The sequence below is a fragment of the Perognathus longimembris genome, chromosome 15 (genome assembly GCF_023159225.1).
Source record: "Perognathus longimembris pacificus isolate PPM17 chromosome 15, ASM2315922v1, whole genome shotgun sequence".
NCBI classification, from domain to species: domain Eukaryota; kingdom Metazoa; phylum Chordata; class Mammalia; order Rodentia; family Heteromyidae; genus Perognathus; species Perognathus longimembris.
In genome coordinates, this window is record NC_063175.1 from 23,293,664 (window position 1) to 23,320,240 (window position 26,577).

At 39.0% G+C, this 26,577-nt stretch overlaps 1 protein-coding gene and 1 long non-coding RNA gene across 5 annotated transcripts in view; one reads left to right on the forward strand and one right to left on the reverse strand.

Moving 5' to 3' along the window:
• Chst9 (carbohydrate sulfotransferase 9) overlaps positions 1-26,577 on the reverse strand; it is a 232,729-nt gene that overhangs the window by 78,387 nt on the left and 127,765 nt on the right. For all 4 annotated transcript variants that reach the window (XM_048363248.1, XM_048363250.1, XM_048363247.1 and 1 more), the window contains one exon: positions 16,602-16,643. In XM_048363248.1, coding sequence (XP_048219205.1) covers positions 16,602-16,643 — 42 coding nt within the window. The remainder of the gene's footprint in view (positions 1-16,601; positions 16,644-26,577) is intronic.
• Positions 2,332-3,225, forward strand: LOC125363910. The gene is made up of 3 exons (XR_007213384.1): positions 2,332-2,470; positions 2,635-2,638; positions 2,964-3,225. It is a non-coding gene; the product is annotated as an uncharacterized LOC125363910 (long non-coding RNA).

The window sequence follows — 26,577 nt, forward strand, 5'->3', positions numbered from 1 at the left end:
GGCAACAGAATCCATAGAAATTGCTCACTGTAGTCTGGCACTTTGATGAAGTGTGGATAGAAGACCTGGCAGCAGCTCATGTGAGCCATAGCATAGTTAAGCAAATGGAAGCAAAGCCCTTCAGTTTCTCTGATTGGATGGTAAGATGTATTGATAACTTTACAGTCTCTTTATATTTTTTTATATTACTTATTTTTTTCAGTCCTTCTTTAGAGTTAAAGAAAAACAGAATGTTAAACATTTTCAGAGAAAATGGGCCCAAACTAGGGATAAAAATACACTCCAAATCCCTTCTACTCTTTTCTCCCCTTTTTTGACAGTCCTGGGGCTTGAACTCAGGACTTAGGCACTATTCCTGAGCTTCATTTGCTCAAGGCTAGGACTCTACCACTTGAGCCACAGAGCCACTTCCAGATTTTCCTGTTTATGTGGTCCTGAGGAATTCAACCCAGGGCTTCATGCATGCTAGGCAAGCACTCTACCACTAAGCCATATTCCCATTCCTGCATCCACTCTTTACATAAACATTTTCCTTACAAGATGGTAAACTAAATCTGGACTGGAAGGGAGGAAACTCAAAAGGTTTTAGGAGGAGGGGAAGAAGATAGAATGGAGAGGAGAGGAAAAGAGAGAAGAGAGGAAGAGGGAGGGCAAAGGTAATGGAGAGGAACTCACTATTCATCTATTTAAAGTTTAAAATATTTAGTGTAGGTCAGAAGTGTGCAAGCTGATGAAGGGCAAGAGCTAAATATCCACTTGAGGAGATATGTTGAACAAAATGTCTTCAATTCTCCTGCAATTATGTTGTGGCAAGTAATAGAGCCACAGATATATTAAGATAGCCATGAACAGGAAGAGCTCCTTTTTAATTAAGAGGAGCTGGGAACTTTAGAGAATTTCCTGGAGGAAGGGCCTTTCATCTGAACTCCGAGGCAAAGCCTGGCTGTGGGAAGGGAGGACTAGAGAATTGAGAGAATTGAAATGTTATAGGACACATGTGGCCAGGAAGGGTTCTTCTGGATCAAACAGCTGATAGAAGCCCACTGGAATGGAGTGTATCAGGAAGTTGAGGAGGTATCTGGGTGGAGGGAGGTCTGGAGAGAAAGGGAGCTTTTCATGTGATCATTCAAATGCATGGGCATTTTTTGCTAAGGGTTGTAGGAAACCCTTGAACCATTTCAAGCTCTGGAGTGATAACTGCAATAGTGCATGGAAGAGAAAGGAGGCAGAGAGGATGCAGGCAGATCAGTTAGGAGGTTGTATCCATGGCTGATGGGAGGTGGTAGTGGGTAGAAAAGGATAGAATGGGACAACATGGTAGACATTTAGAGGTGAAGTGGATAGGACTTGTCAACTGAAAGTGTGAGCTAAAGTGTCAAGTTTTATGCTTAGTTAGGAACAACTAGGTAACTGAACTAAAGATGGTAGAAGAGGGATGGGTTTATAGCAAGTGATAATATAGTATAATATATCTCTGATGTTCTGAAGATAGCCTGGGAGATTGCACCAATTCTCTAAGGATAGAATATGGATTTAAAAGCAATGTGAACCTAGGGTCATGTCAAGAAGAAACTTGTGTATAAACTCTAGGAAAGAGAGGATGGCTCCTCCAAAACATAGAGAAGGAACATTCATTCAGGGAGGGAGAAAGAAGCTCCACTTTGCAACAAGGAGAAGGTAGCCAGGTGATGGTGGCTGGCTCACTCCAGGAATTCTAGCAACTCCAGAGGCTGAGATCTAAGGATCATGTTTCAAAACTAGCCTGAGCAGGGAAGTCTGTTAGACTCTTATCTCCCATATACCATTTTATTTTTAAAGTTGGAGGTAGGGCTGGGCCTAGTAGTAAAGTGCTTGCCTCACATACATAAAGCCCTAGGTTTGATCCTCAGCACTACGTATAAGAAAAAGCCAGAAGTGGCGCTATGGCTCAAGTGGTAGAGTGTAGCCTTAAGCAAAAAGAAGCCAGGGACAGTGTTCAGGCCCTGAGTTCAAGTCCAAGGATTGGCAAAAAAAAAAAGTTGGAAGTAGTGCTATGGCTTAAGTGGTAGAGTGCTAGACTTCAGCAAATGATACTCAGAGCTAGTGCCCACTCCCTGAGTTCAAATCCCAGGACCAGCAAAAATAAGGCCAAAAAAAGGAGAAGGTAGGGACTCGGAATGTGGCTTAGGGGTAGAGTGCTCGCCTAGCATGCCTGAAGCCCTAGGTTTGGTTCCTCAATACACACAAACAGAAAAAGCCAGAAATGGTGCTGTGGCTGAAGTGGTAGAGCACTAGCCTTGAGCAAAGAGAGGCTCAAAGACAGAGCCCAGGCCCCATGATTGGCAAAGAATAAAAAAAAGGAGAGGGTAATAAGATTGAAGAAAAATCAAATCAGATGGACCATGAAGTATCCTTTAAATTAGCCACACAGAGAAAACAGTGAAGTGTTTGGTACACAAGTCATTAAGGGAGGAAAGAGAATCACAGGTATGTGTTGGAGTCAGCTGTGCCTTTAAGAGGCCACAGCTGACCTTGGCCTGTCCCCTTCTGCCTTTAACAGGAAGAGAAGCCCCTGCTCCTGGGGCAAGCATGTGTGCAATGGCGGAGGGCACCCCAGAAACCCAATCCTTGGGGGGCTGGGCCTCCGCCCACAAGGGAGGTCCCCTGACATCACTTGATGGACAGCTCTCGTGGCCAATCTGTTCTCCCTCTCTTGTGCCCACCTTTGGGGTATATCTTTGTGGCTTCTCATTTGAATAAATCAGAATCATCCCAGAGACGGTCTCCGAGACCCCACGCGCTCGGGTCTTCCTTGGGCTGGCTACTATGGGGGTCTCGCAACCAAGGCTAAGCCCGGAACCCTGCTCCCGCGTCTAAACCCTACTGGCTGGGGGGGACATGAGAGAGTGAATATGGATCCCACACGGAAGAGGTAGATAAGCCCAGGACCCCTCCCCACGTGGATGGGGAGGAGTAGAGCGAAGCCTAGACAAGAAAATGGATAAGTCTTAAAATGTGTGGCTGAATAGAAGGAGAACTATTTGGGGAAAGGGAGAGAATGAAAGTGGGGATAACAGATAGTAATGGCAGTGAATATGATCAAATACATTAACACATGTACAGAACACCCTAATCAGCCTTGATATTTGTGCAATTACTATGTACTAAAAAAGGTGGAGGGAAAGATGGTGACTACAGGAAGGAACTATATTTGAGCAGAGGCAGGATTCGGAGAGATTATCTATATACATACCTACCTGTCTGACTTTCTATCCATTCATTCATCCATCCATCCATCCACCCATCCATACACTCATCCATCTATCCATCCAGCTTTCTTTAAGGGAGAAAACTACCACATTATTCACTGTAAAAATACGAGGTCAATAAAGAAAAAGATTAAAGCCAGAGATAGGGCTTAGGGATTATATTTCAAACAATAATTTCAGAGAACTGACATAACCAGAGAAAGATTTCAGAATTGTCTAGTGGTTTCTTTGAGTATATGTAACAATAATCAGATATTTTATTAGGTATAAGTCTTAAAGTCATGACCCTCCACTTATTCCTGGTCCCTTCTCAAATATGTTAATATTAAATCCAATCAAATTAAGTATACTTTGGGGCTTATTTTGTAATATTCTACAAATTATGTCTTTTGGCTTTGAAATGATGCAGTTTGAGTATATGTTTCTTCAAGTGGGAAACATTTAAATGGAAAATATGAAAACTAGCTGCATAAAACATTTGTTAAATGTGTCTCCTCATAAACTAAGGTACAAGTTGTCATGGCACTACAAGTCAACCTGTTCTCTTATGTTTGTTTGTATCTTTAACTTTCTTGGTTGCTTCTTTATTCCTTTAGCACCTACATAGTGTCTGGCTCACAATAAATATGCTGGTAAAATTAACATTTCTATTTGTGTGTGTTTCATCACTATAAAGAAAAATGAATTTTCAATGGCCCTTCAGTCTTGAGATAAAGGTTCCTGGCAGGTTATTGCTTTTTGATTACTGTTGCTGTTTGATGTTGTTTTTTTCTTTGTGAAACAATGGAAACTCACAATCTATTCTTCTCTCTCTCTCTCTCTCTCTCTCTCTCTCTCTCTCTCTCTCTCTCTCTCCCCTCTCCCCCCCCCTCCCCCCCTCTCCTTTTCCCTCGGCCAAATACAAAAACATACTTTCATATATAGGAAGATTTTTACACTGTACAAAAACTTAAAATAGAAAAGAGCTATATATGTTTGTAACTCATTCACTTAGAATCACCAGCTTGTAGTGTTGAAAAGGATCTTTGAAGCCATTTCATCTCCCTACCAGTTTGGACCACATGCCCTTTAGTGGATGACAACATTTATAATGGCTAAATTGGTGGCTGAGGAACCAATTCTGTCAATCAGTGACCTTGCAGTTCCTCGAACATGGCACAGAACTAATGCCTAGGGAAGAGGTAAGAGTCTGCATGTTCATTTTATGGCATGATGTTTTACATGCATAACCTCTAATGAATAGAAGATAATTGGGATTTATTGTTCAGAATTATTTAGTTAAATAAATGAGCACAGATCTTTGGATTAATTGAACTTGCCAAGTTATCCTTCAGCTTAATACAATTTTCCCTCCTTCAGTTTAAAATTAAAATACTCAAAAAAGGTGGGTGAAAGAATGCCAACGAGTATGGCAATGCCTTTCTGACATGTGGCACACAATCTGTGAAGGCATTCCTTCATTTGGTCCTATACTTTGGGAAGTAATGGAGTAGCAAATTATATCATGTAAACCATTTATTATTCTGTGGAAAAGGTAGTAGCATTCCTTTAAGAAAAACATATCTTTTAGAACAGAACTTCTGAAAAGTTTATTCATATTGTTGAAGTGTGGAAAAGTCCTCCTCTCATTTACTATGTTCTATTTTTGCCTTTGGTAGAATCAAATCCATGGTAATCTCCTTTAAGTCACATTGGAAATACACAGCTCATAAGCCTTGGGGGAGAAATCTAGAAATACAGTTTCTGAATTAAACTATCCCCCCACCAAAACCAAGCAATGCTTTCATTTCTTTACTTACTCTGCCCTTTGTCTTTATTTATTTCTGAGAGAACTTACATGTCTCAAACATTATAAATATTTCTAAGGTTTCTGGATTCTTGGTTAAACATAATTCTATCAGACACGGTGCTATTTTTCACTTGTGACATGTCTAGAATAGTCCTAGCAGGTGATTACAATAACTCAATAGCTATATACATCTGATCACACAAGATGATGCTAAGCAAAATGAACTCCAAGTTATGGAAAGAAGAGGTTTATCATTGTTGTTATTTTTAACTATGTGAAATTATTTCTTTTTCCTTTTGTTTATATTCCCTATGTTTTAGCCCCTGTTGTCACTGTATTTGATTTTGGTACCATGGTATGATATATATGTTTGTCTGAATTAGGAAAGGAAAGGGGAACATCAAAATGGTGAGACAAACAGTAAAAGGTTAAGCAATGCAACAGCTATACTTACAAGGCAATAAGCTGTAAACTGTACAACTCGAGGCGGGGGGAGGGGGTGGAATTGGGGAGGAAGGAAAGTGGGAGAAAAATGAGAGAGGAGGTATCAAGTTTGACAAGAAATATATTCACTACCTTAACTGTAACTGTAACCCCTCTGTACATCACCTTGACAATTAAAAAAAAAAAGGACAAAGGGTGAACCAATGCAATAGTGATTGTTACAAGACACTATGTTGGAAATAAACCTTACAGCTTGGGGGGGTGAGGGAGTTGGGGAGAGGGAAAGTTGGCAAAAATGAGGGAAGGGTTAACACTGTTAGACAAGAAGTGTACTCATTTTCTTATGTAATGTAACTTCATCTTTGCATTTAAATTAAACTTAAAAAAATCGCTCCCCTCTCCCTTGCCCTTGGAATTGGCAACTCTCCTCCAAGGCTTCACTAGCAACCAGAGGCAGGAGGTGGTAAACACGAAAAGAGGAGATCCTTCAAGAGAAGACACTAGGAGTAAACTCAGGATGCCCTTTAACTCAAATTGCAGAACAGTATTGTATTTCATTTTCTCATTTGAAAGTTGCTTTACCTTCTACTCTTGAGAAGTCTAGAAGGCTGAAGTAAATACCCTAACTCTAGGTCTCTCCTCTCAGTGGGGGATACAATGGCACAGGAAGCCAGATTGCCTAAGGCCAGCAGGTGCCAGCATGGGGTATTTCCCAGCAATGCTCTACATGCTGGTTCTTACCTACAGGAAAGGTCACTTTAGGAAAGCAACACCATGGAAGCAAGGGTAAGTTCCTGCTGTCTTGCTGCCCAGACCCATGTGTATCTAGTTGTGTCTCAGCCAAAGTAACATTTTCTACACAGGACTGGTCAGAGGGTACTTACTCATCCAGTCAGTATCCAGCCAGGACCACTGGACTGCCTCCAGTCTATAAATTAACCAATAGATAAATAGCATTGTGTTTGTTGTTTATAATTCATGTCACTAATTTAGTTTATGGAGCTCTTTTTCACACAAATGGAAGCAATAAATAAAACGAAATCAAGATTACCATTCAGAGAGATAAAGAAATATTCCTCCAGCTGGGAGCTGTTGGCTCGTACCCATAACCCTTGCTGAGATCTAGGGAATCATGGGGTGAAGTCAGCCCAAGTAGAAAAGTCCTGGATGGCCATCTTTAATTAACTAGCAAAATTCTAGGCTGAAGGTATGGCTCAAGTGGTAGAGTTTGATTTGAATTAGTGTATTGCCCCCAATTTAAGCACCACTATTGGCAAATAACAACAACAACAACAACAACAACAATAAATTTCCCTAAATCCTGGTAGTGGACTTGGAATGCCAGAACCGCTTGGGAAATTGACATGGGAGGATCATGGTTCAAGTTCTAGCCTGTTCAAAGAAGAATGCAGACATGAACATGCCCACACTAATCCCACAGGTATGCAGAAGTAAGGAAGATCATGGTCTGAGAGGCCCGTCCCAGGCAAAGTGTTAAGCCCTATTTGAAAAATAACTGAAGCAAAAAGGCTGGAGGTTGACTCAAGTAGTAGAGTGCTTATCAAGCAAACAGGCCTTGAGTTCAAACCCCAATACAGCAAAAACAAAATCAGACTATGAACTGGATATTAACTTTTATCATTAAATTTCTACACACAGACATTTCCTTATGTGCAAAGTAGGATACCTGTCATTATTGTTTGATATTAAGTGGCCCCTAAATTCCCATGGGGCTTGGTGTTTAGATGTTGGTGCTACTGGGGGCTGGAGGAACCTCTTAGAGAGGCTTTGTGCTGGTCACCTTTTCATTATTCTGGCTTACTGTCTAAGAGAAATAATTTAAGGAAGGAAACGTTTAAGTATTCATTGTTTCAGATGTTTCAGTTCATCACTGCCGGCCAGTGTTGTTTCTAGTTCCCAGTGTGGACGGACATCATGGCAGAGTGCAGCTGAGCACCTTTGCTCACCTCACGTCAGGAAGCAAAGAAAGAGAAGCCAGTGGGCTTCCTCCTCCTTTATTCCATCTTGGTTCAGGGTGCCGGGTGTGGTGCTCACCGCACTCAGGGTTGGCTTTTCCCTTTTAGTTAATCCTCTCTGGAAACATCTTTAGACACACCCAGAGATGGGCTTTCCTTATTTCCTAGGTGCTTCTCCACACCATCAAGTTGCTAATCAAGATTAATACAGTGTGTGTGGGGGGGTGTGGCTCATGCTTTAGCTACTTAGGAGGCTGAGATCTGAGGATTGAGGTTCAGAGCCAGCCTGTGCAGGCAAGTCTGTGAGCTTCTTTTCTCTAATTAAGTACCAAAAAAATTAAAAATTAAAAAAAAGCCAGAGGTGGAGATGTGACTCAAGTGGTAGAGCTCTAGCTTTGAGGGCCAAAGCTGGTCTTGGGCTTTGAATGCAGCCCTCCTCCAAAAAAAAGACTGTCTCTGGACCATTGGAAGAAAGTGAAGTCACTGGACTGGGGCCATTCCCTTTTGGGGAGATTTGGAATGGCCACTGTTCCTCTTTATATTATTTCCTGGCCACCATGATGTAAGCATTTTTGCTCTTCTACTGACCTCCACTGAGAAATTTGTTCAGCCTCACTGCTGGCCCAGATTGATGGGGAAAGTAACTGTGGACAGACACCTGTGAAGCCATGAGCCAAACTAACACAACTTATGAGTATTTTGTCCTAGTGATAGACAACTAACAAATCCCCTGGTTTACAACTCACATGTATGTCACTTCAGTCACATACTCTCCTCAACTAAGATGGTGGCACCTACCTTCCAGATTTAATTCTTTCACTTATGATACAATTTTTGGTTTAGGTCATTTGTGAAAGAAAATTCTAATTTTGTACTTCGGTTGATTTTCTAGCAGCTTATGTCTTTTTCATATATCAGTACCAAGTATTGCTTTCTGCTTGACTTGTTGAATCTATTTTTTTTAAATCACTAATGACTCAATTGTTTTTAAATCTCAATTATCTAGAATCTAAACTTTAAAATGTAGATGACCCTAAGGGATCAGCTGTTTATTCTTGTCAAATTTGTCTCTTGTTACAGTGTCTTTCAAATAAGTCATGTAGAAAATTTTAGCAAATTTGAACTCATTGAATCAGTTGTCATCTCTTACTTTTATTTAAAATGAGGCTGGATACACCCTTAGTCATATCAGTATCTTAAAAAAGCTGATGACAAAAATTTAAATTGAAGAGTATTTGTCAAATTAAAGAGCTCTTATTGTGGTAGTACCATAATTTTATTACCATAAATTTATTTATTCATTTATTACCATAAATAAGCTATGTGAGTGTAGCAAATATGAAATAGTGAGATTTAGGATCTCTGTAACCAAGCTAGCATTCACAGGCCTGCAAGATCATGTGCATTTCATTAAAAGCAATGGAGTGTACCAGTTCATTTTTGGCATTATTCATAATTGAAACATTTCAATTTTAGTTAACACAAAAACTCATTTGAAAGTCAAATGAGAAAATTAGTTCTATGCGCCTATGTTGCAATTCCACAGTGACATCAGCTAGCCAAATTTAGCCTTAAGAGGAAGAAAAAATATTGAATACAACGTATGGAAAACTTTCTTTTCTTTTTTTCTTTCTTCCTTTGTTTCTTTTAATAATCACAGATCTGCTACAAGTATTGGTTTGGCATCCAACTTAATAAAAATTGTGTTGTGTTGTAAAAGACCATCTTAAATTATTCTATGCTAGTCTTTAACTTCTCACTCCTTTTTCCCTTTGTGTTTATTATTTATTTATGCTGGTAATGTGGTTTGAACTTTGGGCCTGGGCACTGTCCCAGAGCTTCTTTTGTGCTCAAGGTGAAGGCTCTACCACTTGAGCCATAGCACTATTTCTGGCTTTTTTTTTTTTTTTTTGAGTAGTTTATTGGAAATAAAGAGTCTCATGGATTTTTCTGCCCAGGCTGGCTTCAAACCCCTATCCTCAGATCTCAGCCTCCTGAGTAGCTAGGGTTACAGGTGTGAGCTATTTATTTATTGTATAATCAGTCCTAACTGTGTGGTCTCATTTTAGGGATAAAGAGCTCTTCATGTATTATTGGCTCATTTAGATCAAAAGCTTTTGACTTTCTGTTTTGAAACTAATTATTTCTGAATATCTTTTTCCATCAGAATCTCTTCTTAAAACTAAGTTTTACTTTCAGATATCCAACTTGAGTGCATATCTAAAAAAAAAAAAAAAAGAAAGAAAGAAAGAAAAAGGAAAGAAAAGAAAAGGAACCAAAAAGGAACATAGAAATTCCTTGACTTCCTTACTGAGACATCCTGTCACCGTAGCATTCTCTCTCTGGGATGGAATTCAGTGGCCAGGCCAGGTGGATAAGGTTGTAAGATTCTACATCTTACTTTCTTAACTGTTTTATTGGTATATACAGTACCAAAACTCATTGAGATGAAAACTGGACACCTGTATATTTTATTGTGTACCTCAATAATTATATTTCAATAAAAATGTAAGGGATTTTTATTCTTTAAAAAAAACTGTCACTAAATATCATCTGAATAATTTCCCAATTCTTACTGTGAAAAGGAATTAAAAAAAATAAAAACTCTGTACCTTTGTCCATAAATTGGGTCTACCTGATTTACCAATTATGATGGAAACATTAATGTATCCAATTTCATTGGACTAAGTATCAACTTACTGTGAAGTTCAAATACATAAAGCATTACAAACTCCCTTCCCTGCATCAGGATTGCATTTGCAGAGATGAATGTTGCTGCCTCTTTATACCAGCAAGGGGAGTAGTTGCTCTTTGAGAAGAATTCCATCTCCATCACCACTGAATTTCTTTATAGGGCACTTTAACAAGAGAAAATAAAATGACTTTTGGGTGTAGCCACAATGGAAATGACAGTTCATTTGAATTCAAGAGAAAAAGATTGGAAACCTTGGCCCTCTAGATCACTTCAAACTTCAATGAGAAGAGGAAAAACACTAGCAGATCAGCTTATTAAAATAATATGTTTGTGCCATTCAGATACTAGGAAAGTAGTTAAGAGAACAGCCAAATTAACTATGGGCTGCCACTTTTTCTATGTTAATTATTTCCATACAAGAATAAAAATGCACAACCTCTTTTCCCACCAAACAGAAAGACCTTGGCAACTGCATTTTTTTTTTTTGCCATGGAGTGAGAATGAACATATCCATTTGCACAGAATTTACTATTTCCATGAATATTTGCAATGGTTTGAGAGAAGGGAAGGCTGGCAGAGCACTCTCATGCCCTGTAGCATAGGAGTTTCCGTGTAAGAGTATGAGGCTATCAATCTTAAGGTTTATGGTGCATGTTTAAAAAAATATATCATCATGCTCATCAATTCTTATAAGATTTGTAAGGCTTAATTCTCACATAAGCTCGGGAAGGATTTTGAAAAGTCTCTCTCTATCCCTTCCTACAGGTTTGGTAATCCTGGATTTATAGAGAAGAATGTTCAGGCTGACAATGAGAAGCATGCCCTACAGCATGTAAAAGAGAGTGGAGCTGCTTTCCTACCAATGCTTCCAAGTAGAATAAGTGTTTCTCTTGCAACCCAACCTTCAACATAACTTGACTTCGTTGCTAATGTTACTTATTTCTTGGAGCTGGAGCTCCCTAGTCATGTCTAGGGGCCACATCTTTGTAATACTAGGTGTTGAATATGCTCCACATTGAACACAGAAGCCCAAATACAGGAAAACAACATTCCCTTCCAGGAACTGTGCCCAGAAGGAAGTGAATGCAATGCTACCCAGGGTAAGTGCCCCAGATGGAGTCACTGTAGGTGCGCACCTGGGAAAGCTGCAAAGGAGAAATACTTCTTTTACCATCACATAGCTCTGCAGCTAGTGCACAAAGCAGTCTTCTTCTTTGGAAGGGTACAGAAGGTGCAGTCTGCTTTCAACATAGGAAAGGATGTGACACTTGTATATGTGTATTCCCTTTTGGTTAATTTTTAAAATTATTGTTACATAGTTGTCAAAAGTAGTTTTGATTCAGAATATTGAGTATGATACATCTTGATCAATGTCACCCCTTCCCTCATTCTTCCTCATTGTTCACAACCCCAAACATTGCCTTATTACCTAGTACCTTTTTTCGGGGAGGGGGAGTCAGACGTGGGGCTTGAACTCTGGGCCTGGGTGCTGTCCCTGAGCTCTTCAGCTCAAGGCTAGTGCTCTTCCACCTGGGCCACAGCACCACTTCTGTCTTTCTGGTGGTTAGTTGGAGATAAGAGTCTCATGGACTTTCCTGCCCAGGCTGGCTTTGAACCGTGATTCTCAGATCTCAACCGCCCAAGTAGCTAGGATTACAGGCATGAGCTATCTCCATTTTTTTGTTTGTGTATTCTTTGATGGTATATAAATCCTAACTGAAAATGTATTTACTTTTGTGCTTGTCATGGGGCTTGAAGTCAGGGCCTGGACACTCTCCCTGAGCTTAATTATTCAAGGTTAGTGCTTTGCCCCTTGAAACGCAGCTCCACTTCCTACTTTTCTTTGATAGTTAATTGAAGATAAGAGTCTCTTGGACTTTCCTGCCAGGGCTGGCTTCAAACCCCAATCTTCATATCTATCTAAGCTTCAGTGAGTAGCCAGGATTACAGTCATGAACCACCTGAGCCTATCGAAGATTTAATTTTTAATGAATTTTCAAGAGACATTTCTCAGTTTCTTAGCTCAGTAACCTCAAAAGCTGATTTTGAATTCCCCTCTGCTCATGAAGTAGAAGCAAGGCCTTCTCCTCTGAGTCTGTTTTAGGGAAGTGTAGGAGCTGGAGTCATAAGAACCAAGCCTTGTGACTTCATTGTGAACATTTTATCAAGACCCAAATCTGAATGGTTACAGTTTGGGCTGTGTATTTCCTGTCAAGGAGTCACAGGATTGGCTGAAATTGCAAATCCTTTCAGTATGCAGCAAAGGCTTTGAAAGAACATCAGGAAAAACATGTAACTGAAATGCCTCCACTTAAACCTGATTTTGAGTTTGCTGCTGACTGGGTATGCCTTGTATTCTTCCAGCAAAGTAGGAAATAAGCCAAAGACTGTATCCAAGAGTTACTGAAACCTCTGTAGTAGATAAAGGGTAGAAATGAGAGTAAAGAAGAAAATGTACAAAGAACCCAGAAAGGGGAGACTTTGTTGATTTAAAAAGGAAATTGAAGTGAATGTATTAATGTCAAAGCAAGGGAAAGAATGGGTGTCTGTCTTGGTGTTTGCTTTTAGTGAGAAGTGAGCTGCTTTGTTCAGTAGAGCAGAATGAAGACTGTGTCTAAACCAGCCGGGAATGAAATGGTGGTGGTAGAAGGCTCTGGGGTCTAGCTGGAGAGGTGTTCAGTGATATAAGCACTCTCAGGAAGAGACTGGGGTGTATTTGTGATCAAAGGGGATATCCTGTTGGAAAAAAAGTTACAAGAAAGACCACTGGTTCTTTTTACCCTGGGGAAGGCAGAGATGGGTCTGCACTTCTGCAAGGATCAGATCATGTAGGGAATTCCCATGAGTGGGGACTGGATGCAAAGGTGTTCTGGGGCAAGCCACTCCTTAGCCCGTCACCACAAGTAACCGACAGGAGTGCACTAGAAGCAAGGAGCTTGGAGGGAAATTTTATGTGATTCACAGAAGTGAAGACTAGGCTTTGGAACTACCAGGGAGAGAAGTAAAAGCTCTAGGCTTTTCCATCCACTAATTAGTCTTTGGAGTTGTAGTTTTATAAAAATTAGAATTTTGTTTGAATCAAATAGGTTCCCCCCTTAATGTTTCAAATATTATTTATGGAAGATGCCTATATTCATTACCTTCAAAGATTTCAAATATTCAGTAGCCCTCTTAAATTCATTCTTAATGAATAAGCACTGACTGAGCAAATCAATCATGTTCCCCCAGTGAGGAATACATCATCTATTAGTTAAAATACAAGTCAGTAATGGGCAAGATTTAGCCTATATTTTCTTTATTACTGCCATTTGGCAAATTTAGGATGAGAGCTCTAGCAATTCAAATCTCTCTCTGAGGAAACTTTAGTCACCATTGAGATAGATCTTGGCAGCTCTCTCTGGGGTTCCCCAGGCTGGCTAAGTGTTTTAAGATGACATGGAACAGTTTCTGTGCATGGAAGTGCTTTCTTGCCTATTACATCTAGCAAATTTTGTAACGAAGGTTTAGAATTGGTCCTGATGGAGCAAGCTACATATAGCAGGAAGTCTGTTTTCTTTTTACTTGTCTCAAAATCTACATTTTTATTTCAGGGAAGGTAGAAAACCTCTTTGCTGCATCTTGTGCCAGAGAAGAAGTAAAATTCAAGTGGAAAGTGAGGCTGACATTGGGGTTGTGAGCCAAGGGTGGGCAGTAGAAAGATAGGGAGGCCAGTTGGTGTCTTCAGGCAGTATTTTGGCCACCTCTGTCTTAATTTGGGTGCGAGCCTATAGAGGAGATTAGAGCAAGAATGAGGACATATTACCTTGGGGGCATCTGAAAACTCAACCTTCAGAGTAAGCTACTCACTTAAATTGATAATGATAAAAGCCCTTCATATCCATGCTGCTGACTGAACATAAAAAAATGCTTTTCACTCAAACCGGAATGGAGGATAAACTAAGACATACTAGTATCAGGTCTCTCAAATTTGAGGATCTTAATGGGCCAACATTTCCAATTTCCTCTCACAGGCACTAGTCCTTAGACACTAGTACACCTGTTTTGATTTTCCCCAACCTCAGGTCACCAATTCACTATCTGGGCTGCTTCAGAGCTTATAGGTATGGCTGTCCACACAAAGCCATATTTTCAGAATGGGCTCTTAGTTCTGCTTGAAAGCACTGAGACATAACCTACCCATATTTTCATTCCCTATTGTGATACTTTCCCTGATTCCACTAGAAATAACCTTATGGAAGCCCTAATTTCTGGAGCACCTGTTTTCTGTGTACCAGGAACAAACTGGATCATCTCTGATCTCAGTAACTTGTGCAATTGATGTGCTCTGCTGTCCCTATTCTATAACACATAGCTGAGTGGCATTACCAAGCTGTGTTCTGGACACCATGTCAGGCTTCTTGTCAGTAACACTGGACAGTTAGCGAAGTACCTTCATGTAATGATGTGAATTCACGTTACAGTTGCATTTTACACATAATACCATTGATATCTACAGAAGTTATGTGCCATGGCCAAGTTCTAACACTCTTGCATCCTACACTACATCTAATACTTATCCAATGCCACAATGAAAAAATATATTTGCATTTCTTTACACACACCTTTAAGTGTTGGTATTGGTGTTTAAACTCAGATCTTTGCTCTTGCTAGGCAGATGTTTTACCTTCAACCCCTTTTGCTTTAGTTGTTTTATTTCTTCTTTGGATAGTTAATATTTCTTTCATCTTTGGATATTTAATTATAGCATCAGTTTGATACGGGCATTTGATTTTGGCATGCTCATAAGTGCATCTGGTAAACCTTGATTAGACTCATCCCCCTCACTACTCTCCCTCCTCTCTGTTTCTTCTTTCCAAAACTGATTTCAATGAACTTCATTGTTTTATTTTTATAGCATACACAAAATATTCTGACTCTGTTCACCCTTCTTTATGCCCTTCATTCTCTCTCCCTGTGCCCCTACCATCTACAGTCCAGAAAGGACATGTTTCACCTTCTTGAAATTCATTTTTGTTAAGGTCATCTTAACTGCTCAAAGGGGCTTCACCATTGTATTCCATACATTCATGTATCATGCTTTAGGTGTTTTTCATATGTAGTCTCTGCTGTTGCCTAGGGCCAGTCACAGACTGCAATCTTCCAACACACCTCTCATGTAGCTGTAAAGACAGGTGCACACTTCCATGCCCACTTTCTTGGTTGACGTGAGGTCTTACTAACTTTGTGCCAGATGGCCTTGTGGCATGGAGAATGACCCTCAAGAACCTCCTTAGCCTGTAAATATACTTTTAAAAAAAAGCTGTCCCTCATCTCAAGGAGAAACTAATTCTATTCTTTGTGTCACAAAGCTCTTTTCTTTATCCCCAAGTGGTGTTATTTGTCTCCATGATTCACATTTCAGCTCTAGACAGATTACTCAAACCTTTGTCTCTGTAGGTCAGATAGTTTTTTGGACCACTTAAGAAACATCTCTTCTTGATTATATCATTCTCTAGACATTCAGGCTAGTAGGGCAGCTCTCTAGCAACTGTGAGGCCCTGAGCTCAGGGCCTCTATCTAAAAAAAGTTACAGAAGAGCATCTAAAAATTAAAAAAACCCTAGATTTGACAATTATAAAATCAGATAATAAGAATTGATCCTCTTCTATTAATAAATGCATATGCTCATAGATTGCACAATAGGAAATTTCTGAACATTGAAATAATGAGCTTAGAAGCATGACATGGGAAAGCCAGCTTGAATAATTGGAATCAGAAATCTGTTGAAAACAATGCAAAATGATTAACTTCAATACTACGATTAGCCAGGAATCAATGGAGTCTCTCTCAGGAGACATCTACTTAATGATGCTGATCCTTGCTTCCTAGCTAAGTCTTAGTGCCTAAACAGCATGATATACTGGAACCACAAGGACAACGTATTCTGCATGCAAGAGTTACAAGTGTTCTGTCTATAGTGTTCAGGAAATTCAATCTTGCAGACTACTGAAAGGTGAATTCCAGTTAATTTAGATCTAATTGTCAAAATTAGAGTATTAGCAGTATCTGGATTAATATGGTTTTTAACTGTATTCAGGGATACAAGCCCTTTGAAAACTAAATAATTTAGTCTAATGTCCTAAGCAATTGGCAAAGACTTTTAAAAAATGGAGAGAATGGCAAATATGCTCCTTCAAATATGCTAAAGATTATTTATTCATTAAGTTGATATAAGAAAAATCTCCCTTCAAAGCCTTTGGCATCCTTTGTAAATTCCTCAAGGACATAGGTCATGGTCTCCCTGCCCTGGGAGATTTCTACACCTCTGCAGTGGCATGTGGGGTGTGTGTTCTGGTGACCACTGTCATCGGAACAGGTGCCAAGAAGCTGGGCTGTGAGGTTGCAGATACAGCAGGTTTCCTGCTTCTCTGTAAGCAGCTGCATGAAAGCATTATCAGGAGGGTACTCACTGATTCCAGGTGCAGGTTGAAAGTAATTGTCTGGCCCCCATGCTGGAAAAGAAGAAAATGGGAATTTATATATTATCTTCACATTCAATGATATTTATAGAACCTTTGATGCAGAGATGTCTCAAAGTCTCTAACAAAAGTACTGTGACAAACAACAATAATGACAACAAACCCACAGCTGTGTGGAGGTAGAGGTGGGGAGTTGGTCAGCCCTTGAGTTTCTGAGCTTACTGATGGGATGACAGTTCCATACCTCACATTAATCCTTCAAATTTGCCCCCAAACAGCTTTATATCTGTGTTCCAAGCAGCAGAGTGTGGGAGTGGGTGAGCTGGAGAAGGTCATCACATGAACATGATTTCTTTGGATTTGTAGCAGAGCCAAGGCAGGGCAGCCATTGAGACTATATCTTCAGTTAACCAACAGAAAAACAAGCAAGCAAGCAAACAAACAAGCAGAGCTTGTGGTTCAAATGGTAGAACCAGACTTGAGTGAAAAACCTAAATGGCAGGGCCCAGGCTATGAGTTCAAACCCCAATACTGGTACATAAAATATGTGCTGATTGACATTTAGGCAAGTAATTTATTTCATGAAGTTTTAGCAGCGATGAGTTTACTAAATCTCTGTTCTTCTGTCCTGCTCCACTTAAATAACCTGCTGTCCATATGTCACATTTATAATATTGCTTTCCTTACCCTCATTGAGCTCCCAATCCTCTTAACTACTATGTCTTCAGTCTTATGACAAATTACAGTTGTATTAAAATATACTAGGTATACTTGCTTCAGTTAGAGGTTCTATTTTTGGTATGATTAAAAATATATATTCAAGAACATTTTTGAATAGTACTGATAAGAATTACCTAGTATACGGTACCAGCAGCTTTCCCTGATTTAGGAACTTCTGAATTTTGAATGAAGGTATTCATAAGTCATTTATAAAGCTCATCAAAAAGTTATGTCCTTTAGTACAATTGATCTCCACAAGTTGGAACTTGATACATAATCCACTGCTCCAACCCACTTTAATGTAATTGCAACTCTCTCTTTATGCGTTGACTCATGTAACAACAGCGTGATTAAGGTCACACTTTCATGGTTTAGTGATAAGAATATTGTTTAGGCGAGAGCCCAGAATTTTCCTCCATACAAAATTGATTTTATGCAGCTTATTTTCAGTATTGATGTCATCTATCACTTAATTATGGGAGGAAATTAAAGTGGTACAGAAAAAATAATAGACAGTGAGAGTGTCAAATGCCTCTGCTCCTTTATCTGTCATGATAGTTTAGTAAGTTGGTTATTGACTATATGATGGATTGTTGTCATCAGGTATTGCTTTTTTTTTGGCCAGTCCTGGGCCTTGGACTCAGGGCCTGAGCACTGTCCCTGGCTTCTTCCCGCTCAAGGCTAGTACTCTGCCACCTGAGCCACAGCACGCCTTCTGGCCGGTTTCCATATATGTGGTGCTGGGGAATCGAACCGAGAGCTTCATGTGTAGGAGGCAAGCACTCTTGCCACTAGGCCATATTCCCAGCCCCAGGTATTGCTTTTAAGCTATCTGGTTTACGATGATTAAGACGTTTCCTCAAGGGGCTGGGGATATGGCCTAGTGGCAAGAGAGCTTGCCTCGTATACATGAGGCCCTGGGTTCGATTCCCCAGCACCACATATACAGAAAATGGCCAGAAGTGGCGCTGTGGCTCAAGTGGCAGAGTGCTAGCCTTGAGCAAAAGGAAGCCAGGGACAGTGTTCAGGCCTTGAGTCCAAGGCCCAGGACTGGCCAAAAAAAAAAAAAAAAAGACGTTTCCTCAAAGAATGATGACATGACAGATGTTTTCCTCCATCTCTATAATGGCTCAATTACAAAAGTTATGCAAGGTCAAGTATGAACTTCTTAAGTGTGTCTGAAAACTTGACATTGGGACATTAGGAGAGCAACTCAGGTATTGGTTACCCTTCCTTAGAGTTGCAGAGTGAAGTGTAGAGGTTAATGTATCTCTCCTCTACTGTACAGTAAACTGGGCTCAAGAAAGATCTAGTATCCAGCATACATATATATTGAGTTAAATTATCTTTCAGAGGGACATTTAAAACATCTAGTCAAACAAAACAAAAAATTTTATGAATTGTTTCCTAAGAAAAAGTGTTCTCTCCCACTTCCCAATATTATTAATAGAGTATAGCTCTTCAAAAGTGTTGTCCATACTATATCTTCTAAAATCACTGTATATTTTTTCTACTCCAGGGTAATAAGCATCTATGAGATTGGTCTCAGTCTGTACTTACAGACATGTTTACTGGCTATTCAATCATCCAGTTAATAATTGTGAACGCTTTTCTATGGTCACCCTCATGTCCAATATGTTTGGTTCTTACATTATGCTTACAAGATTGGATAGGAAATCAAAACTTATTTAGTGGCAGGGACTATCTACTAAAACTCTGCCCTACTTTGTTAGGAGTTACTTTACTTTCTGTGTCAAAGCACATTCATTTGTGGAAACTTGATGTAAATCCTAGAAATGAATAGGTAGAGATCTGATGGAAAAATCAGGGTTTTATTAGCATCAATTAGTTGTACAACAGAGTTTCATTGTTGCATGTCCATATATACTTACACACACCTAACACTCTTCCTTATCTTCCCCCACCTCCAATCAATCTCACCAAGCTTCATTATTCCATTTCAAACATGGTTCTGTTCACCCTATTTACTCTCCACATTTACCCTCTTTCATCCTCTTTATTCATTTTCCTCTTTCCAGTAGTTCCCATACCTGGGGCAGGATTGTTTTACAGTCTGTCCTTCATCTTTTAAGTGTAAGGAAACTGTTCAAAGAGGATTCATAGAGGTATTTCACATGTATATATGAAGTTCTTTAATCAGATTGAATCCTTGCTTGCTCTCATTTTCCCTTTCCTCCCTTCTCTCTATTATTCAACATCTTTCAATGGGTCTTACTATTCTGTATTTATTCACAGATGCAATATAGTTTAATATTGTTCATTCTCTAACATTCTCTTTTGAAAGTAGCATTTCACTAATCTTTATCTTGAGGTTTAGAATATACATCCCAAACAGTACAAGAAACCAGGTAGAGCTTATTCTCCAGTGAGAGAAAATAGATATGATTGTATACATACATCCATACATGCATTCGCACACATGTATACATGTATAATTTTGGCAGTAGGACTTCAGTTCTAGGCCTTGTGCTTGCTAGAAAAAAATCACTCTACCACACTCCCAACCATTTTTGTCTTTTGCTTGTTTATATGGTAGGTTTTTAGGCTTTTACTCTGAATGGTCATGATCCTCCAAATGCTTCCTCTGCAGTAACTAGGAAAATAGACATGAAGCACAATCCTCAACTTTTTTGTGAGATTAAGTATCACCAACATTAATTTATTGGGCTAACAACAAATCACAGTACCTCAATCTCTGCTTTCCAGGTAGCTGGTATTACAGGGGTGAACCACTATGCTTGGCATATGTATTTTTCTTAAAAGAGTGCAAAGAAATTTTTTATTTATACAGTAGATTGGTAAAGTTGTTTTCTTTTAACCTTTTCTAATAAAAACTATAAAGATAAGAAAAAAATGAAATAGAATTACATTTGGAATGTCAAAGCCTATTCTCAGCAATGAAGCAGGTTTACTGTCTTTCTTTCTTTCAGTTTTATCTTACAAAAATATGATTATCAATACCCTCTCAGTTATAGACCCAGATATTCAGGTGAAAAAAATCATTGCAGTGAAGTTTTGGTTCTTGGTTTTCTAATATTCTGTTGCAAGATTTATAAGTTTATCCCTGTATTTTCTTCTGAAGTATTGATTTGATCTAACCTTACTACTGTTCTCTTCTTTTAAAATTGCCTAGATGCACAATTATGAAACCAATAACCACAATAACAGCTAATATGTACTGAAGAATGCTTGTTAAATACCAAACAGGCTGCTGGATGCTTTATGTGAACCTTATTTAATTTAATATTATAAAACTCTCAGAGGAATACAATAAAGATTTCCACATATGGAATACCACTTCATATTTCCACCCATAGCTACCTGCTACCTGCAATTCTTATATAAACCATACTTATAATCATCACCTGTATTTCTTAGTTTTAGTGGTTTCTTTGGGTTAATCCCAGTATCTCTTAACTTCATACTTCACTGGTTCAAAACAAAAAAGGTTTCAGCAAACACATTTTGCTTGATGAAACTGCCAAAAAAGAACTTTATTTGTGTAGTTGTGAAACTGAAGAAATCCTGAAAAGGCCTCACCCCTCCTCAGCAAACAATAAGCAACACAGAAGAACTTGTAACTCAATGTTCCCAAGGGAGTCCTAAGGGTGGAATAGAGCTTCAGGAAATCAGTGATGACAAACAGTAATTCAACCCGGGGAACTTAAATCTCATTGGTTTATAGGTTCTACTTGCCATCAATGCTTTTCTGGGTTAAGACTATCTAATTGTCTGTTTTGAAGAATTTCCTTATGACCCAGAATGAATGGTTTTAGCAAAATTGTTTTAAAATACGTCATAACAGATTATTATGATTTCAGTTAATGTTAAACGATGTTTATGTTTTTCCCCCTTGATGTTTTCCAAGGTATTCAGTTCTGAAAAAAGAAAATTTGAAAAATATTAAGTCTTATTTTCCCTCTGGTATTGGGGTTTGAACTCTGGGCCTTGCACTTGCTCATCTCGTTTCTGGTTTGGTGCTCTATCACTTGAGCCATGCCTCCAGCCTGGCTATTTGCTAGTTATTTTAGAGATGAAGTCTCAGATATTTTTTGCTGGGGTTGGCTTTGACCTATAATTCTCCATATCTCAAGCTACTGAGTAGCTAGGATTACAGGTTTAGACATTCATAAAAAAGTTAAGAATGGCTCTCTCTTTAATCAAATTATTTTCAATTGTTCAAAATGTCTATGTCTATTCTGTTTCTAAAGTAGCTATTTAGTTTTTAACCGACTTAGTTTTGGACATGTCTATATGCTGTTAAGACTTAAGCCCTCTTTCATGTAAAGCATTATCTTACTTCATTCATAGGGCTGAGAAGGTAAAGCATAAAAGCAGACAGCTTATTTTAGGAGCATTATGAAGTGAGTTAATCAGAGATACAAGTGAAATTAGAGAAATAGGAGAGATGAAGTAGCAGTGTTTGTGACAGGTGCTTCTTTACAGGATATCACAAATGATGCCATGCTTTATTGTAAGGAGGCAGGTCTTATCCTACTAGTAGAAGGTGTTTTCAAGTCAAGCTTTCAGCATTTCATAGCATGTGCTGTATAAACAGAGTGGGAAGCAAATATTATCCCAGGAGAATCTGAGAGACCAGGAAACCAAGAGACAGACTGCATAGGGAAAATGACATTGAAAAATATCCAAAAAGCCTAGTTCTCAATTGCTTCATGGAAAACACATTCCTCAGCTTCTCTGAGCGTGGATTACCTTATCTATAGAATGTCTTAATACTCATTTTGGAGTTAACATTCTAGGACACAAAACAAAAGCATTTCTTTATGACCAGGCAGTTACCATGTTTTGTCCTATTTATTTGACATTTACTAAATGTCTCCCTAGTGTTTTCTTATGTGTCACCTTTCAAGAAGCTCAAGGCAGCTCCTCAAGAGTGCTAGGCTGGCAAATGACACAGCTAGCAAGAAAATAGAAAGCCTACAGAATGGGGGAAGATTTTTACTAGCTATGTATCAGACAAGGGCTTCATATCTAAAATATATTTAGAGCTCAAAAAATTAACATGATCTCAAAGAAACAACAGCCCAATTAATAAATGGGCTGAAGACTTAAAAAAAAGAGACTTCTTAGAAGTAAGAATGGCCAATAGACACATGAAGAAATATTACCATCTCTGGCCATAAAAGAAATGCAAATCAAAACAACATTGAGATTCAATGTCACCCCATTTAGAATGGCCATTATCAAAACAAAAATACATGTTGACATGATAATTTGTACAGGACTCTACACATTCACATAGTGAGAACAAAGGAGAGGATCACAAAGGCTATGTGTATATGATCATATAAATGATGTTTATTAAAATGAACTAGAAGAAATGGAATGAGGTTTTTTTTTTGTTATTTTGCTTTTTGTTTGTGTTTTCTCCTCTGTCGCTGTTATTGTTCTCTGCACCTTTTGTCTTGTATATAAATTTATCTGTTTTGGGGAGGGAAATAAATGGTGGAACAAAGAGTGGACAAATGCAGCAGTGATACTCACTAGACACTATGCTGAAAATGAACTATACAACTTGTGGGTGGAGGATGGGTTTGTATGGAAGGGAAAATGGATAAAACCAGGGGAGAGTTGATACTGTTTAAAAAGAAATGTGCTCATTACCTGAGTGATGTAACTGTAACTCCTCGGTTAATCACCTTTATAATAATAACAACAACAATAATAAAAATAGTGACAGGCTGACAGGAGCCTGAGTTATCTACTCTTGCCACATAGTCTCATTAACATTCACTCTCAATTCTTTGACTCTTAACTAACCTACATTCAGATTAGGATTTAGCTATCATCTATCTATCTATCTATCTATCTATCTATCTATCTATCCATCCATCTATCATCTATCATCTATCTGCCTGTCTTAGGGTCTGTGTGTCTGTCTATCCATCCCTCATCTCTTTATTTTGAACTTCTATTTTACTTCTCTAAATTCTGCATTCACCTGGGTACCCTCTTGTTGGACCACAAGCAGGTGGACTTGAAGGAAACAGGTAATTCCTTTCCTCAGTGCATCTGTCCTGATGAACTTGCACAAGTACGTCTAATACATGGACAGCTCTTCTGGCCATCCAGACCTGCATCCTCTGTGAACATTCTTTTCTCACACATGTTTCCAATCACTTTTGATTCCTTCTTTTCTATCATTTGAACCTTCAGCACTGCAGCCATTTGTCCTTTGCTCATTGATGCCAGGGTTATAGCAAGTGTCCCCAAACTAGGACCTCTGATTTCTATCTCCATTTCCATCTTCATTTTTAAAATTAATTACTTTAAAAGCTACTTTTCTGGGCACCAGTGGATCATACTTATAATCCTGGCTACTCAAGAAGCTGAGATCTGAGGATTGGAGTTTGAAGCCACCAAGGCAAGAAAGTCTGTGAGACTCTCATCTCCAGTTAATCAGCAAAAAGCCAGAAGTGGAGTTGTGGATCAAGTAATAGAGAACCAGCCTTGAGTGATAAAGCCGAGGGACGGTGCTCAGGCCCTGAGTTCAAGCTCTCATACTAGAACAAAATAAATAAAGGCTGCTTTGTCCAGTTCACTTCTCATTGGGACAGGAGCCAGCCCAGCTCTGTACTCAGATCTCAGTGAAATAGATTCTTCCGTGATTAACTCACTACATTCCAATGCCAATTCAAGCTATATTGACTTCTATGCCCAAGCTTAAAATCTCCAGCTCTCTTATTTATGTTTGAAAAAAAAGTGCTATGTTTTTCTTAGAGCAATCATCCTCTAAGCATATAAATTGATATATACCTGGGAGGTGGTGACAGTGCAGACCTGGCAAAGCCCATTACATACATATTGGCTCCTTAGTCTTATTAGGTAAGATTTATCACTGTCTCTACTATACAGGTGAGGGTATAGCTCAGAGAGGTCACTGACTTGTCTAAGGAAAAATGTTGCACAGTTCTGGATCCACCAGTTGCTCTGGCCTCTCACCTTATACCACCTGGCCTATGGAAGCTTTTATTTTGTAAATTCTTTTATGCTAATTGTGTCTACCATTCATAGCTTCACAGATAGGGAGCTTCCTGTCTGTGTCCCCTTAGTAAGTAGTGACTGGTCCACCGAGACACCCAGTAGGTAGAGTCTAAGAAGTCCAGGAACTGGGTTCACAACAGCCATTACAGTCCCTGCCCTGATTAAAATGCAGTGACTCACTATCCTCCATATTTCCCATAGTGGTCAGTATCTGTCTCAAGTTAAAGAAGAGGTTTTATTATTAATAAAATACCAACTCCATTTCCACCTTTCAGAATATGGTCTTTCAGTACTGGAGACTCCTCCTCTCTCCTTCCTTCTCATCCTCCATTTCTTTCTTCCTTACTCACTGAATAAATATTTGTTTCATTCACCTCTCTCTATTTCTGAATATGTTATTAGTGTTCCCATCCTAGATCCTAAAAGGCAGAGGCAAATAGTATACTCAGTAATCATTAAAAAGCAGTAAAAACAAAGTTGCTAAAATTTATTATCAATTTACTATGAGCTAGCCATCAGGCTAAAGGCTTAACAGGAGTCATTCCATTTTGTGCTTATGAACATTCCAGAAGCTAAAATAGCTGTCATGTCTATTTCACAGATACGGTGGGCAAGTTGAGAGAGGTTAAGGTCGTGGGAGCTAGGGAGTTTGAGAAGGATTCCTGTGCTAGCAGAACAGAGAATAAACCTGCCCTCTTCACATGGATACTTGACTTCCTCCATGAAGAGACACAGCTGCATGTCATAGAAAGGGCATATGGAACATTAACTTTATATCCTCTGCAAAGGATTCTGTAAGTCCTACCAGGGTGCCACAACATTGCTTCCAATCAGATTGCAGGCTCTACCCAAAAGAAGTTGAGTGGCCTTTCCACCTTGTGAACTTCTCACTTTGTTTTTAAAACAATAAATGAACACCAAGTAATACCAAGAATTCTCCCGGATACACATCATCTATATATCAGAGGCAGAAGTATGTCAATGACTTACAGCTTGTTATCTGCTGGTTTCAACTGTAATGATTGTCTAATTGTAAAACCCACACCACCAACACACTCACTCTTCATAGTATGCAAGCACTCACGATCAAAGTCCCAGCTTCTCTATCATTCTGACCTATGGTTGCGAGTGTTGCTCTTCGGATGACAAATGTGTATTCCTGTGTATTTTGCTTTGGTGTAAGTTTAGGCTGGAGAAGACAATACCCTTGATTTAGAAAGATAATTGTATTATTCTCTTTCTTTGACATTTCAGGATTGCTTTCCAGCTTAATCCACATCAAGCCTTTCTTTTGATCTGAAATAAAATCTTAAAAATATTTTCTGTGCTACAGATCCTTTCTGGGCAATCACATCTATTATGTTTCTTTGATGAGGACAATGTTTACATTGGTTGTTCTCAAATTGGTTTTATTTTCCTTCTTCTTCTGTATTGTCTAAGTGAAGTACATAGGGGTTATAGTTTCATCTATAAGGCAAGTATAGTTCTTATCCAACTTGTTACCTCCTCCCTCATTCCCCCTCATCTCCCCACTTCCCACTCTCCCCCCCCCACCATGAGTTGTACAGTTGGTTTACACCAATTGGTTTTCTAAGTATTGCTATTGCATTAGTTTGTCTTTTTATCCTTTGTCTCTCAATTTTGGTATTCCCTTCCCTTCCCTAGTTCCAATACACGTATATACAGTATCTGGGGTACTAAGATCAGTTACAGTAATAGCAGGGGTAAAACCTCAGGAAGGCAATACATATGGGAAAAATGTTATTTAACTCTATCTCTCACTGATTCAATATGAAGTTCTCCAGGGCTCCTGTCCCAGTGTTTCCTCTCAGACAATGCACCTGTCACTCAAATCAGAGGCTTTAAAATTCCTCTTTAATTTGCCTCATGTAACTGATAACCATGTTCTCCTTATAGTTTCCAAATATTTTCAAATCTACTCATGTCTCCATTGATAATTCCTTAGTTTGAATACCCCATTATCTATCTGTCCAAATAATCACAGTTGATATCCAAGAAGTATTTTTGATTGAGTAGGTAAGGGTCACTTCAAATGTAAGATATACAAATAGAAATTCATTTTATTGGCTGTCCTCTCATTGATTTCCTCATGTTCTGCCACATTGCAGCTATTTTTGCTCAGGCCTGGGATTTAGGCTCATTCCTCATCACTCCTTTCTCATTTTGCCCTATATCCATTGTCTGCTACTTCCAAAAGATG